The 13,212-nt window shown below is 44.7% G+C and overlaps 1 protein-coding gene across 1 annotated transcript in view; it reads right to left on the bottom strand.

Annotated features, from left to right (window-relative positions):
• Positions 1 to 13,212, bottom strand: part of FAM189A1 (family with sequence similarity 189 member A1) — a gene marked incomplete at its 5' end in the record, with an annotated part of 496,657 nt that overhangs the window by 279,955 nt on the left and 203,490 nt on the right. The window contains one exon of the mRNA XM_019808470.2: positions 2,327 to 2,383. Coding sequence (XP_019664029.2) covers positions 2,327 to 2,383 — 57 coding nt within the window. The remainder of the gene's footprint in view (positions 1 to 2,326; positions 2,384 to 13,212) is intronic.

Raw genomic sequence — 13,212 nt, 5'->3', positions numbered from 1 at the left:
AAAAAGCTGCATTGTCACGACTAATAAATTATTGAACACTACATCTGAAACTAATGATGTACTATATGTTGGCCAATTGAATTTAAATTAAAAAAAAAAAAAGACAGTATTGTCCTGGTCAACATAGAAGAATGTTCTTATGGTAAAGGCAAATAACTGTCTACCAAAATTCCTGCCCACCTCTTCAAAGTACGGAGCTACTGCTGGGAAGTGCCCGTCCAGGAAGGGGCTAACTTTTCCACCTTCCGTCCCAGCCAGACAGGGCCATGTGACGGGCGCTCCCCCATGGTTTGACGTGTGAGTGACGAGGGTCACCTTTAGACCCATCCCCATTGCCTTTCCCCTTCCCCTGAAATGCAATGGACTCCACAGGCCTGGGGAAACTGTAGAGCCCCTTCCAGAGGGAAGCAACCAGGGGCTCCAGATCCCCTGTGATGGCGAGCGGCCCACTGCCTGGCATGCCCACTCTAGAAGAAGCATGTCCTTCGTCTGTGCTTTTGGGCTCTTACCTCTTGCTGTGTTAAGCCACTGAAAGTGTGGGGTTCCGTACAGCACCTAGTGTTATCCTAACCCATTCCCTTCCCTCCCTAAGTAAGGAAAGTGGTCAGTCGAGCGCGGGGAACCGTTCTCTTCCAACTTGGGCTTGGGCAGAAATAAATCAAGGGGACAAAATGCTGAGCACCCCAGAGAGCGGCTGGTCTCACACCGACGGACGGGGACCAGGGCACAGGCGCTCTGAACGTTCCGCTACAGCAGCTCTGGCAGGGGCTCTATGCCTCCTTCTAGGGTGAGGCCCTGACCCCCCCATCCTACGGCTCTGGCTTCCTGAGCCAAGTCCACAAGGAGTCCTGACTCCTCGTTAGCTAGAAGCTGTGTAGCCTCCCTCACAGTTAAATGCCCAGCCCGTGAGAATCTCCATCCTGGGACCGGGACTGGGGGCGGGCATGAAGAGTGGCTGGGTGACCACAGATGCCATTCCTCTCAGCTTTTCACCCACACACCCGCCCAAAGGAGTGGTGGCTTTTCCTCGTTTGGCAGCCAGCGTCAGAGGCCTTCCTCGGCCTGGCCCATGAGGGCAGGTGAGGAGGAATGGAACAGGCTGGCCCCGTGTCCCCGAAGGGAACCCGAAAGCACAGCCAAAGGACATCGGGCCCCACAGCCGGCCTGTCCACCACCATTTTCCCTGCACAAAGGAGACAGCTTCTGGACACACTAGTTGTGATTTACTTTAAAATACTCCAGCAAGGAGTATGGATCAAACATGACAGACCAAGGTTGATATTTGTGGAAGACAGATGACGGGGGGATACATGGGAATTCATTATACTAGCTTCTCTCTCGACTTGTGTGTGTGTTTGAAACTTTGTACATAAAAAAAACATTTTTTTTTTTTTGCAAAAGAAATTTCTCGACGAGTCCTCGGAGAAGAGGCTCAGTGAATTAATGCCACTCTCTTCTCGATGCCTCCTCAGGATGCTGTGGTTACTCTTGTGAGGAGGAGGTGTTTACAACAGGCAGATTTGTGGGATTTTTGCTACCTCCATCAATATTTAGTACATGTCATTATCTCCAAATCTAATCACTTAAAGAAGGGATTTTAAATAATTGATGACTACAAAAGAGAAAAAAGCCGCGCCACGTTTTTCATTACCCATCAAAACCCGGAAAACCTCTTCGTCTGGCCCTGACACGGACACATGAATATATTAATGTGCACACCAAGAAAAACACACATACAAATCAATAGACACGAATCTGCTCGGGGTAGTTTCCTGATGGAAAAACCATCCTCTCCTTTCCATCTCCCGTGTGGCCTGCTCCTGCCCCGCAACGGGGCCACAGCAACGGGAGAGGGGGTTCCAGCTGCACCCCTTTGCTCTTCTATTCAAATAAATATCCTCTTCTGAAACTCCGAGTTTCAGTCCCCAAAACACACATGCAGCTTACGTTTCTTCAACTCTGATAAAGCAGGTGCTGCTTGTGTGCTCGTATGCATGCATGTGTGTGTGTGTGTGTGAAAGTGTCTACACGCCTAGCATAGACTCCTACTAAAACGTCTTTGTTCCCAGCACGTCCACAGAGGAGCACACCCAAAGAGAACAAACGAAGAGGACGCACGTGGGCATCTCAGACAGGCACCCGACGGGTACTCCCCGGAGCAGAGAAGGGAAGATGTGCAGCGGTTGTGACCTACGAGCCCCTCTGCATTGAGAGGTTCCAGTCCTGTAAAGGTCTGTGTCCCGCTTTCTGCAAAGAAGGCAGAATTCTCTTTGCGGTCACCTTTAAAGCGCTCCCAGGCTGCCGTGGAGACCGGGTGCAGACTTACCACAAGCGAGAGGGGCCTCTTCCAGGACACGACACCGATGAGTCCTGAGAGCAGCACCTGCAAGGACAAACGGTGCGGGAAGGTAAGACTCTTTGGAAACCTTTACCAGGCAATCAACACAGTCCTGGCGTTTCAACTTGAAAAAGGACTACTTCTAGAACCCGGCCCACATACATGAGCGCGGGGACAAGGACGCTTGTCGTGAGCCCAGATGCTCACAGTCTGCAGCCGCTGTGGGCGGCACATGGGCCTCGAGACCGCCAGGAGCTGCTGACAGGTCACTTAGGCTCTGCATGGACGGGCCCAGGAACAAATGCACTTGCTGAAGAGCCTCCACTGGGCATCTACTCCACTCTGGTCCTGTGAGTTATACGGCTGTGTGACTTAAAAATCACACAGAGGACTGCAGACACTTTGGGGAAAGGTGGAGCTCCCCCCTTGCAGGTCACCTGGCCACGTGCCTTCTACCCATGGGTGCTGGGCACGCTATACCTGGCAGGCCCCCTCTCTCCTTTCCCACACTTGGTGCCCCAGCCACTTTCCATGTCACCAGGAGGCGGTTACACCCGATGAGGCCCCCAGCTTCCCATACACTGACAGAGAGCTGCCGGCTCCTTTCCCAGGCCAGCCCCTGGCCTCCGCGGCCTTGGGTCCCACCCAGAGTGTCCCCTCCAGGACATCTTCTAGCAGCCCCCCCGCCCCTGGCTCCTCCCTGTTGCCCTAACCCCATGAGCACCCTTGTGTCTTCTATCTCAGGAGAACCACCCCTCAGCTCCTGGCTCCCAATCCCTGAGGCACACGCTGGCCACGGATCCCTCCATTCCCAGTCTCCTTGGGTCCAGGCAGGGCCGACAGATCACGAAGACATAGCTGTTCCCTCCCCACTACAATCTGGCTTCAGCCCTCACCACTTACACACTCGCTTTCCAAGGTCAGCGGAGGGGTCACTGAGTGCAACACACAAGTGCAGTGATCAGCTTGAAGACCTGAGGTTAACCACACCCTCCTGTGCGAGGCTCCCTCCCTACTAGGCTTTGCTGCACGCCCCAGACGTCCTCCCACCTCTCCCTTCCCTTCCCACTCCCCCAGACCTCTCCTGAGACTTTCTCTCCTCCACCTTGTGGCTCCACAGGAGGTCCATCTATCATTCGGGGTCCTCTAACACCATCCGTTCCTCAACCACTGATTCACAGGGTCCACTGGGCACCGTTCCCGGTGTCACTCTCCACCTCAACGTCCCTCAAAATGCACTTAGAATCTCTACCTCCCAGCCCAGTCTCTCTCTTGTCACCTCTGCCTCCTACAATGGAACCCCTCCTCCTGGTCGCTCAAATCCAGATCCAAGATATCCCATCTCCCTCACCCCCAGCATCCAACCAGACACTTCAGCTCCCCCTCCGCCAGGGCAACATTCTGGGAGGCCCCACTATAATAAGCAAGGTATTTTCATACGAGGTCTTTTGTAAAGATAAATCACCCCAACTTGGTGCTGTGGGCATGGGCCAGGCCGTTGGGTCCTGGGCTGGAGGGCTTTGGCTGCATTTCCCCTGGGACTCCAAAGGGACTGACCCAGGCCTGGAAGGAGAGCATCCTACTGAACAGACCCCCAAGGTCCCCCTGGCAACAGACTCCAGTTAACCCTCAAACACTTCTGCAGACTTAGACCCAACATGCTAGTCTCAGGTGGATTTCCAAACACCAGAGTTTCATATAAAAGACTTCTGAACCTTATTCACACACACACACACACACACACACACACACACACACACACACAAAACAAACAAGCAAAATGAACCAAAGAGAGCTCAACAGGGCTCTGCTCCCAAGCATGTCACATATATATTCTTTCTTCAATGCGTGCATCTTGCAAACATGGTCAATATTGAGAAATAGTATTTACGAACACTTTCCCATCTCCCAAATTTCTCTTCACAATGCCACCCAGCTGCAACCTGTATGGAAATCCTTGACTACTGTTCTCTTGTGTCTCTCTGAGCCCCAGTCCCTTGTTCTTCATCCACAATGTCTATAACCTCTCTCTTCCATTCTGTACCCAACCCACTCTCCCTCTTGTCATCTCTCCTCCCGCAATGGCACCCCTCCTCCTGATCACTTAAATCCAAATCCTGGGGATGGCCACAGCCCAGCTGGCTCTGACCTTGCCATCTCCTTAGGATATGACTTCCAAAGAGCATCCTCTGCTTTCCCTTGACACCAACACCAGCCTGACCCAAATAAAGCCTGGATAGAGGATGGGAAGGTACACCTCCCAGAAAACATCCCTTTATACCCTGCCTTCTACTTCCCGCTTCCATCATAAAAAATTTTACCTATTCTTCAAGACATGACCCAATGCCTCCTCACTCAGGAAGGGCCTATGAATTCATGAGTACATGGGGCCCCACTAAATCCCTACACTACCACCAGAGCTCTCAAGGCATGTTTAATAAGCTTGGACAGAACTCCTTGATCTCTTCTTCAAAGCTGAAGTTTATAAAACTATCAAATGTCTACAGTGACCAAGTTGCTTGTAACAGACATATTAGTGGAAACCCACAAACCTCCAGAGAGCAGGCATTTATAGTCACAAAGGAAGTTGGTTAATATCACTTAACTTAGGCTACAGTAAAATTTCTTGACTTTCCTTGCTTTCATCCTACAGTTATCATTCCATGAATCCTCTCAAATAATTTTACCTCCGACAAATATGTACAGTTTACTTTACTGAAGAAAATGTTACATTTCTAAGAATCTTTAATAATTGTTATTGCACATGGATCCAATTCCCCTACACAAAGGAAAAAATAAAATAAAACCATCAAACTCAGTGCAGCATGCAAATCCGAAGATAATCCCTGATGACCTGTGGCCTTGATTATCCATATGATGGGTTATCGCTCCTGTGAGCCTACTCAGTGACACTTAGAAAGATGTTGCCCCAGCAACACTTTGCAGCCTTGTAAGACCCTGGCCAGTTGTCTCAGCTAGGCCATGTCCAGACTCCTGACCTAAGAAAACTCTGAATGGTGTTGTGTTAAGCTATAAAGTTTGTGGTACTTTGTGACACAGCAGCAGAGAACTATTTATTACTGACTAAATGTTTGGGTCCTCCCCAAATCCAAATGGTGAAGTCCTAACCCCCAGGGTGATGGTATTGGAGGTAAGCCCTTTAGGAGGTAATTAGGGTTAGATTAGGCTGTAAGGGTAGGGCCCTCATGATGGGATGGTGGCCTGACAGGATGAGAAAGATCTCTCTCCCACTCTCTGGCTGTCTCTCCATGAGCGCACACCGTGGAAAGGCCACACGAGGACACAGTGAGGTTTTGACAGCCTGCAAGACAGGAAAGGGGTCCTCACCAGAACCCAACCCTGATCTCAGACTTCCAGTCTCTAGAACGGTGAGAAATAAATTCCTGTCGGTCAAGCCACCAGGTCTATGGAATTTTGTTATGGCGACCCAAGCTTATTAATACACTAATATTAATAATTCAGAGTGGAATATTGTCTTCTTGTCTTCAAATGTCCACTCTCTCCCCATGTCTCCCCAGAAGAAGCAGACTTCCCTGCCCCCCGATCTAGAAAACCAGAACACCAGAAAACCAGAGGACGCCTCCTCTGGTCCACTTGGCACCGAGAAGAAAGGAACATGGCCCTGCTCAGAAATGACTGGGTCTTAGTTTGAATGGCTTTTTGCTCAATCCCAGCCGCTGGGGAGAATTACACTGCATGTTCTGCCACCTGAGTCATTCTATTCTGCAGGTTTATTTTGTACAACTTTAGTGAGGGATGGGGTCATGGAGCTAGTTAGCCGTAAAATTACTGCATCTCATGAAACCTTTGTCCCATTTAATTTGCCAATATCATTATTCAAAGTCCACAGTTTACACAGATTATGAAGAAATTGAAGAGGGTCAGAGAAGAGTAACATATAATTAAGTAGCTGTGAAAGAAAAGCCAAAAAAGAATGTGAAAGGCATGATATTGCTCAGAGAGAGAGGCTTAACTTTTCGAGCACCTGCAAGTTGTTAAAAGGACACCAACCCACTTTTTTTTCCCCTCCATTTCCCGCCTGGCCTAAATAGAGGCAAGTGATAATATTAAAAATGAGACAGAATTTCCTGCTGTTGAGGGCGATGAACGGGGATAATAGACTGCCAGGAGGTAATGGCATCCTTAGAGCCAAAGGCCTTCCCGTTTGATTGGTACTGCTGCCTGAACACAGACGCCTGGAAGAGATTAGCTCTTTAAATTCTGTCCTCTAAGATCGAAAAGTCCTTTCATTGCCCCAAATCAAGAATTTTCTTTGGAGCTTCACTTCTGGTTCAAAGGCAAATGGTAATGCAACATTTTAGATAGGGAAGTGAGCCTTCTAGAACACAGACTCGAAAGCCAATTCAATTATTTCACAAAGCATATGGCAGGTGTGTCTAATAGCTACCATGGTATCACTTTACCACTAAGAAGCCAGGCTTCACAACTGTCTGGAGAAAAAACTACTATTGCAAAAATGGAGCAAATAATATTCTGAGCTGCCCGGAATGAAAGAAGTCTACCAAGCTCATCTCTCCAAGCTTTTCAGACTTCAGTCCTGTGCTATGCAAAATTCTTCCTTCTGCTTCATGCAGTAGCTAAATCTCTGACTCTATCCCACTTAAAATGTCTTTGCTTTCTGGGTGATTTTCTGTGTCTGGGTCTCCCTGGGGCCACCTGGCAGGCCTGATTGCGGTACGCAACCCTCAGCCTTCTGTGTCCATCTCAGCTCCCTTCTGGGAGACATACATGCCTTCTGATCCACCCCCTCTCCACGGCTTCTGCCTCCTTCTCTCAGAACAACTCCCAACCCACCATTCACTCCCACCTGCAGTCCTGACTTTCTCCACACCACTGCCTGCTGGAGGCATCATCAATACATCGAACTCAAAACGTCCACAAGCAAAGCCACTCTCCTTTTCAACCTACTTCCTCCACAATAGAAAAGAATTCTGTAGCTTTTACTCTCCCATCGTATAGGAACAAAACGAGACATTGATGGGAAAGATAGCACCATGAAGGAAAAAAGAAGAAATTAAAATGTTTTAAGATATTCCAAATAACCCATGAGTCAAAAGAAAACCCAAGTCAAATATAACACAGTCTGTTCTGCAGTGAATGTTTCTTTGATGCAAATTACTTCGTGTATGCTTAGAACCAAATTCATTCATCCTGGCCCTGCCCTGTGCGAGGCAGCCTCCCATCGGGGCTGTTTACTCTGAAGTTTACTCAAAATCCTCAACTGGAATTTGTTATTTAATGAGTTAATAAAGCACCACATGTATTATTAAAACACATTTTTTAATTTGTTTTTTTATTTAATTTAAAAAAATTTTTCCTTTTAAAAAAATGTTAATTCCAGTACACTTAACATGCAGTGCTATATTATTTTTAATTTTTTACTTAAATTTTTCATTTTAATTCCAGTTAGTTAACATGCAGTGTTCTATTAGTTCCGGTGTACAATGCAGTGATTCAACAATTCTATACATTACTCAGTGCTCATCATGATAAGTGTATTCTTAATCCTCTTCACCTATTTCACCCACCCACCACCCACCTCTCCTTTGGTAACCATCAGTTTTTTTCCTGTACTTAAGGACCTGTTTTTTGGTTTGTCTCTTTTGCCTTTGTTTTGTTTCTTAAATTCTACATATGAGGGAGGTAATATGGTATTTGTCTTTCTCTGAATGACTTATTTCACTTAGCATTATACTCTCTAGCTCCATCCATGTTGTTGCAAATGGCAAGATTTCATTCTTTTTAATGGCTGAGTAATATTCCTCTGTGTGTGTGTGTTTGTGTGTGTGTGTGTGCATGCACGTGCACGTGCCACATCTTCCTTATCCATTTATCTATTGATGGACATGTGGGTTGTTCTATAATTTGGCTATTGTAAATTATGTTGTTATAAACATAGGGATGTATGTATCTTTTCAAATCGGTGTTTTCATTTTCTTTGGGTAAATACCCAGTAGTGGAATTATTGGATCATATGGTAATTTTATTTATAAAGTTCTCAGGAATCTCCATAATGTTTTCTGCAGTGGCTCTACCAGTTTGCATTTCCACCAACAGTGCAAGAGGGTTCCATTTTCTCCACATCCTTGTCAATACTTGCTATTTCTTGTGTTGTTGATTTTAGCCATTCAGACAGGTGTGAGGTGCTATCTCATCTTAAAAATATTTTTATTTTAAAGATTTCAAAATAATTGGCTTCCTTTGTAATCCTATCTTATTTTATTTTATGCATTCAAAACCCTTATTCTGAGATAAGTCTCCCCAGACTTCCCTAGACTGCTATGCCAAAGGTATAAACCCTTGACATAGGCATTCCTTTAGTGAAGATCTTTTAGTGGTCAACTCCATTTTTTTGTTTATGTCGAAATGTTTTACTTCACCTTCTTGCCTGAAAAGTAGTTTTGCTAGGTACACGGTTCTAAGTTGATGGTTTCTCCTCTCCACGGGCTGAAAGTACTATTCCACTGTCATCCGGCTTCCGCTGTTGCCATCAGGAAGTTGGCTGTCCTTTTAACTGCTGTTCCTTGAGGCAGGAAGTTGTCCTTACTCTTCATTTTTTATTTTTTTAAGATTTTTTTTAATTTCAGAGAAAGAGTGAGTGAGAGAGAGAGAGCACGAGCAGAGAGAGAGGGAGAAGCAGACTCCCCACTGAGCAGGGAGCCCGAGAGGGGCTCGATCCCAGGACCACGGGATCATGACCTGAGCCAAAGGCAGACACTTAACCGACTGGGCCATGCAGGCACCCCAGCCTTACTCTTTAAAGACTTTTAAGACCATCTCCTTGCCTTTAGCATTCTGAGGTTTTTGTGTGATATGTTTAGGTGTGGGTTTCCTTTTATTTATCCTTTTTGGCATGTACTGTGCTTCTGACATGATGAATTTATATTTTTCATTAGTTCTGGAAATCGTATAGCCAATATCTCTTCAAATATTGCCTCTCTGACATTCTCTCTGTCAGAGACTCAGGCAGCCACATGCTGAGCCTTCGTATTCCATCCTCCGAATCTCTTAGTTCTGATTTTATGTGTTCCATACCCACGTTATTCAGTATTTTGTTCTGAAAAACTTCCTCAGGTTTACCTTCCAGGTGACTAATTTCCCCCCCACCCTAACCATGTTTAACCAGTTGCTGAACATTTGCACTTGTTTAGAGAATTTAAACGGTTATATTTTATGTGTTTACAAGTTCTGCTTTTATCTTTTCCCAAATATGATGGTTTGTTTCGGACAGTTTCTTGCTGTGTGCTCATCTGTACAATTGCTTAAAATATTTCATATGCAGATGTTCTCAAGTCCAAGATGTGGAGTGAAAGCTAGGTATCTATGTCTGTCACTTGTTGTTTCTGTTGACTCTCGCTTATTACAGCACCCTTGCTTTGATGTTTGTAGGCGTGGAAGTCTTTTGTTGTGAACACACTGCTTGCTCTTAATCAGTGATGTTCTGTGGACCCAAAATGGAGAAATTTTCCCCAAGATGGGTATACTTCTGCCAGTAACCAGGAAGCACCCGAGATCTAGAAATGCTATGATTCCCAAAGGGCGCAGCTCATGGCTCAACGTGGAAATCTCAGTCTGAGCTCTGCCCACCCCACCTCCCTGCACAGTGGACATTCATGCCCAGGGCACCTGCCTGCTCCAGCCACGTAGTGCTCTGACCTGCTCCCTGCCTCTCAGACTCCAGCCACCTGCCACTCTGGCCCTGGGTCATTGTGTAGTGGTTGTTTAGGGGTGGGGTGGTGGACCCTAGAGACCAGCAATGCCTCCAGGTGCAAGTCCTTTGTCTAGGATCAGGGTGCCAACAGATTGAATATCTGGTGAGGGCTCACTTCCTGGACCATAGACAGCCATCTTCTCATATGTCCTCACATGGTGGAAGGGGCAAGAGAGCTCTCTGGAGTCTCTCTTATAAGGGCAATAAACCCATTCATGAGGGTTCCACTCTTGTGACCTAATCACCTCCCACTGGCTCCACCTCCAAATACCATCACACTGGGGATAAGGATTTGACATGTGAGTTTTAGGGAGACATAAACATTCAGTCCATAACAACCAGGATGTCGCAGATGATTTTCTAGGAAAATATAAGTTACTACAATTGAGTCCCTACAAAATCAAAAAATGAAATGTACCTATAAACTCCAAGAAATTGGGAAAGTGGTCAAACAGCCACAGGCAAATTCTTCAAAAGCTTCAAAGTATAGAGATTTCAAACACAACTTAATTTTTTTCTGAGCACAGAGGGAAAAAAACAAGGAATCTTCCCAAATTCTTTTTACAAAGCTCAGCATAATAGTTACAACCCTGTAAAATATCACAAGAAGAGAAAACGAACCAATTTTCCTTATAAACAGAGGTATACAATTTTTAAATAAAATGTTAGAAAATAGACTTCAGCAGTACATTTAGAAGAATAAAGAGCAAGGCAGGGGGTTCGTGTCAGGAATGTAAAGATGGCTCAGTATGAGGAAACACTAATAAAATTAATCATATTAATATTAATATGACAAAAATGAAAAATACATTCAGAAGACATATAAAAGGCATTTGATAAAATTCAATTATTTTTTATGAAAAAAAGTCTTAGTTTAATAGGACAAAATAAAGATGCCCCAAATTGCCACCTATATTCAAAATTAATCTGAAAATACCAGGGTGGTGTGCAGAATTATGTGATGGTCCCCAGTAATCTCACCCCTTGGTGTACACACTCCTACAGAATCCCCTCTTCCTGGGGCGCCTGGGTGGCACAGTCGGTTAAGCATCTGCCTTCAGCTAGGGTCATGATCCTGGGGTCCTGGGATCAAATCCCACATCGGGCTCCCTACTTGGCGGAGAGCCTGCTTTTCCCTCTGCTGTGTTCTCTATATCTCTCTGACAAATAAATAAAACTTAGAAAAAAAAAGAAAAGAATCCCCTCTTCTTTTGGGTGTGGGTGGGATTGTGAATAAGATGAATTTCAGTCCTGTGGTTAAGTTACACTATACGACAAAGGTGAAAGAATTTTGCAGTACACTCAGGTCCCAAATAACTTTGGTTTTGAGTTCATCAAAAGGAAGTTTCTCCCGGTGGGCCTGACCTCATCAGGCAAATCCTTTGGGTCTGGGCCCTTTGTCAAGTCAAAGATTTGAAGCACCAGGGAGATCCTGCCACTGCCTGAAGAAGTAAGCTACTGTGTCGTAAGAGGGACTCTAACAGCTGGATCCTCTCCAGCTGACACCTGGCAAGAAAATAGGGACCTCAATCATACAACCATAAAAATGAACTCTGCCAATAACCTGAGGGACTATGGAAATAAATCTTTCCCTCCTCAAGCCTCTGGATGAAAATGCATCTGGCCTCACTTTGACTTCAGCCTTCAGACCCTGAACAGAAAGCCCAAATGTTTCAGCCTCCAGACCCATGGAAACTGCGAGATAATACATCTGTGCAGTTTTAAGCCACTATGCTTGTGGTAATTTGTTATATAGCAATAGAAAACTAATATAACTAGCTAATAAAAAAAAAAGAAGAAAGAAAAGTTTTAAATCTGGAAAGAGGGGTCAAAATGATTACTACTAGATACACTCATCTAACTAGACCACTGAAGGAAATTGATCAAAAAGAATAAGAAACAAATTATAAGAATTTGGTAAATCAAATGGTTAGAAAATTAATATATTTAAAAATTATGATACTAGTTATATTTAGTGAACACTAACTGTATGACATATACCTACTAAGGCTTTATACTTTAACTCTTTACATCTTGACAACTGTAAAAGGTACGTGTGATTTTTGCACCCCACTGCACAGATGAGAAAATTAAAGCACTTGCCCACATCACAGTGTTAGGATATAAGTTCATAAACTACGGAAAATATAGCTTTCTTATACAAATGCAACCAAAGAATGGTTAGAAAAGAGAATAAGGGGCGCCTGGGTGGTGCAGTCCTTAAGCGTCTGCCTTTGGCTCAGGGCGTGATCCCGGCATTCTGGGATCGAGTCCCACATCAAGCTCCTCTGCTAGGAGCCTGCTTCTTCCTCTCCCACTCCCCCTGCTTGTGTTCCCTCTCTCGCTGGCTGTCTCTATCTCTGTCAGATAAATAAATAAAATCTTAAAAAAAAAAGAGAGAGAGAATGAAATCAAATATTCCACTTACAACAATTTCATTTATAACCAAAAAATTCCATTTATAACAAAAAAGCAGAATGACTTAGAACACGCAGATTAATATGAAATGAGCAAGAACAGTATCAAGAAAATCTTAAACATCTACTGAAAACCTAAGAGTTCTCATATTAGATGCAAAAAAAATCATTTTTTTAAAGAGAAGGACCAAAGAATGCAAGAATTCCATAAAATTCTAATTAAAATACTATTAAGGGAAAAAAGAAAACCAATTCAATAAAAAGCATTGGAACAACTGGAAAGCCACTTGGAAAGAAATAAAACTTATTTTCTACCTTATTCTTTATACCAAAATAAATTCCAGAGTAATCAAAGAGTATATCATAAATTAAAACCTAAAAGTCCTAGAGGAACATGGGAGCATTTTTTTAAAACAATCTTGAAAGGAATTCAGTGTTTGGAGGCAAGACAGAGAATCAAGAGTCCTGATAGAAAAGATTAATACATTTCAAATGTTTATGTTTAAAAAACAACACCTGTAGTTAGGTTACACGATATGACAAAGGTGAAAGGGGTAGACTGGATCTTTGCTCTCAATCCCCTGGCCTCCCCATATGAGAAGTACAAGTCCATGCTTCTGACGAATAACGTGGAAGTCTCCCAAGAGAGTGTGTAGAGTACCCATCCTCACCCCATGTTGGGCTTGGCCATGGGACTTGCTTGG

The sequence above is a fragment of the Ailuropoda melanoleuca genome, chromosome 9 (genome assembly GCF_002007445.2).
Source record: "Ailuropoda melanoleuca isolate Jingjing chromosome 9, ASM200744v2, whole genome shotgun sequence".
Taxonomy (NCBI): domain Eukaryota; kingdom Metazoa; phylum Chordata; class Mammalia; order Carnivora; family Ursidae; genus Ailuropoda; species Ailuropoda melanoleuca.
Note: the sequence above shows the minus strand (reverse complement) of the source record. Positions and strands in the feature narration are given on the sequence as shown.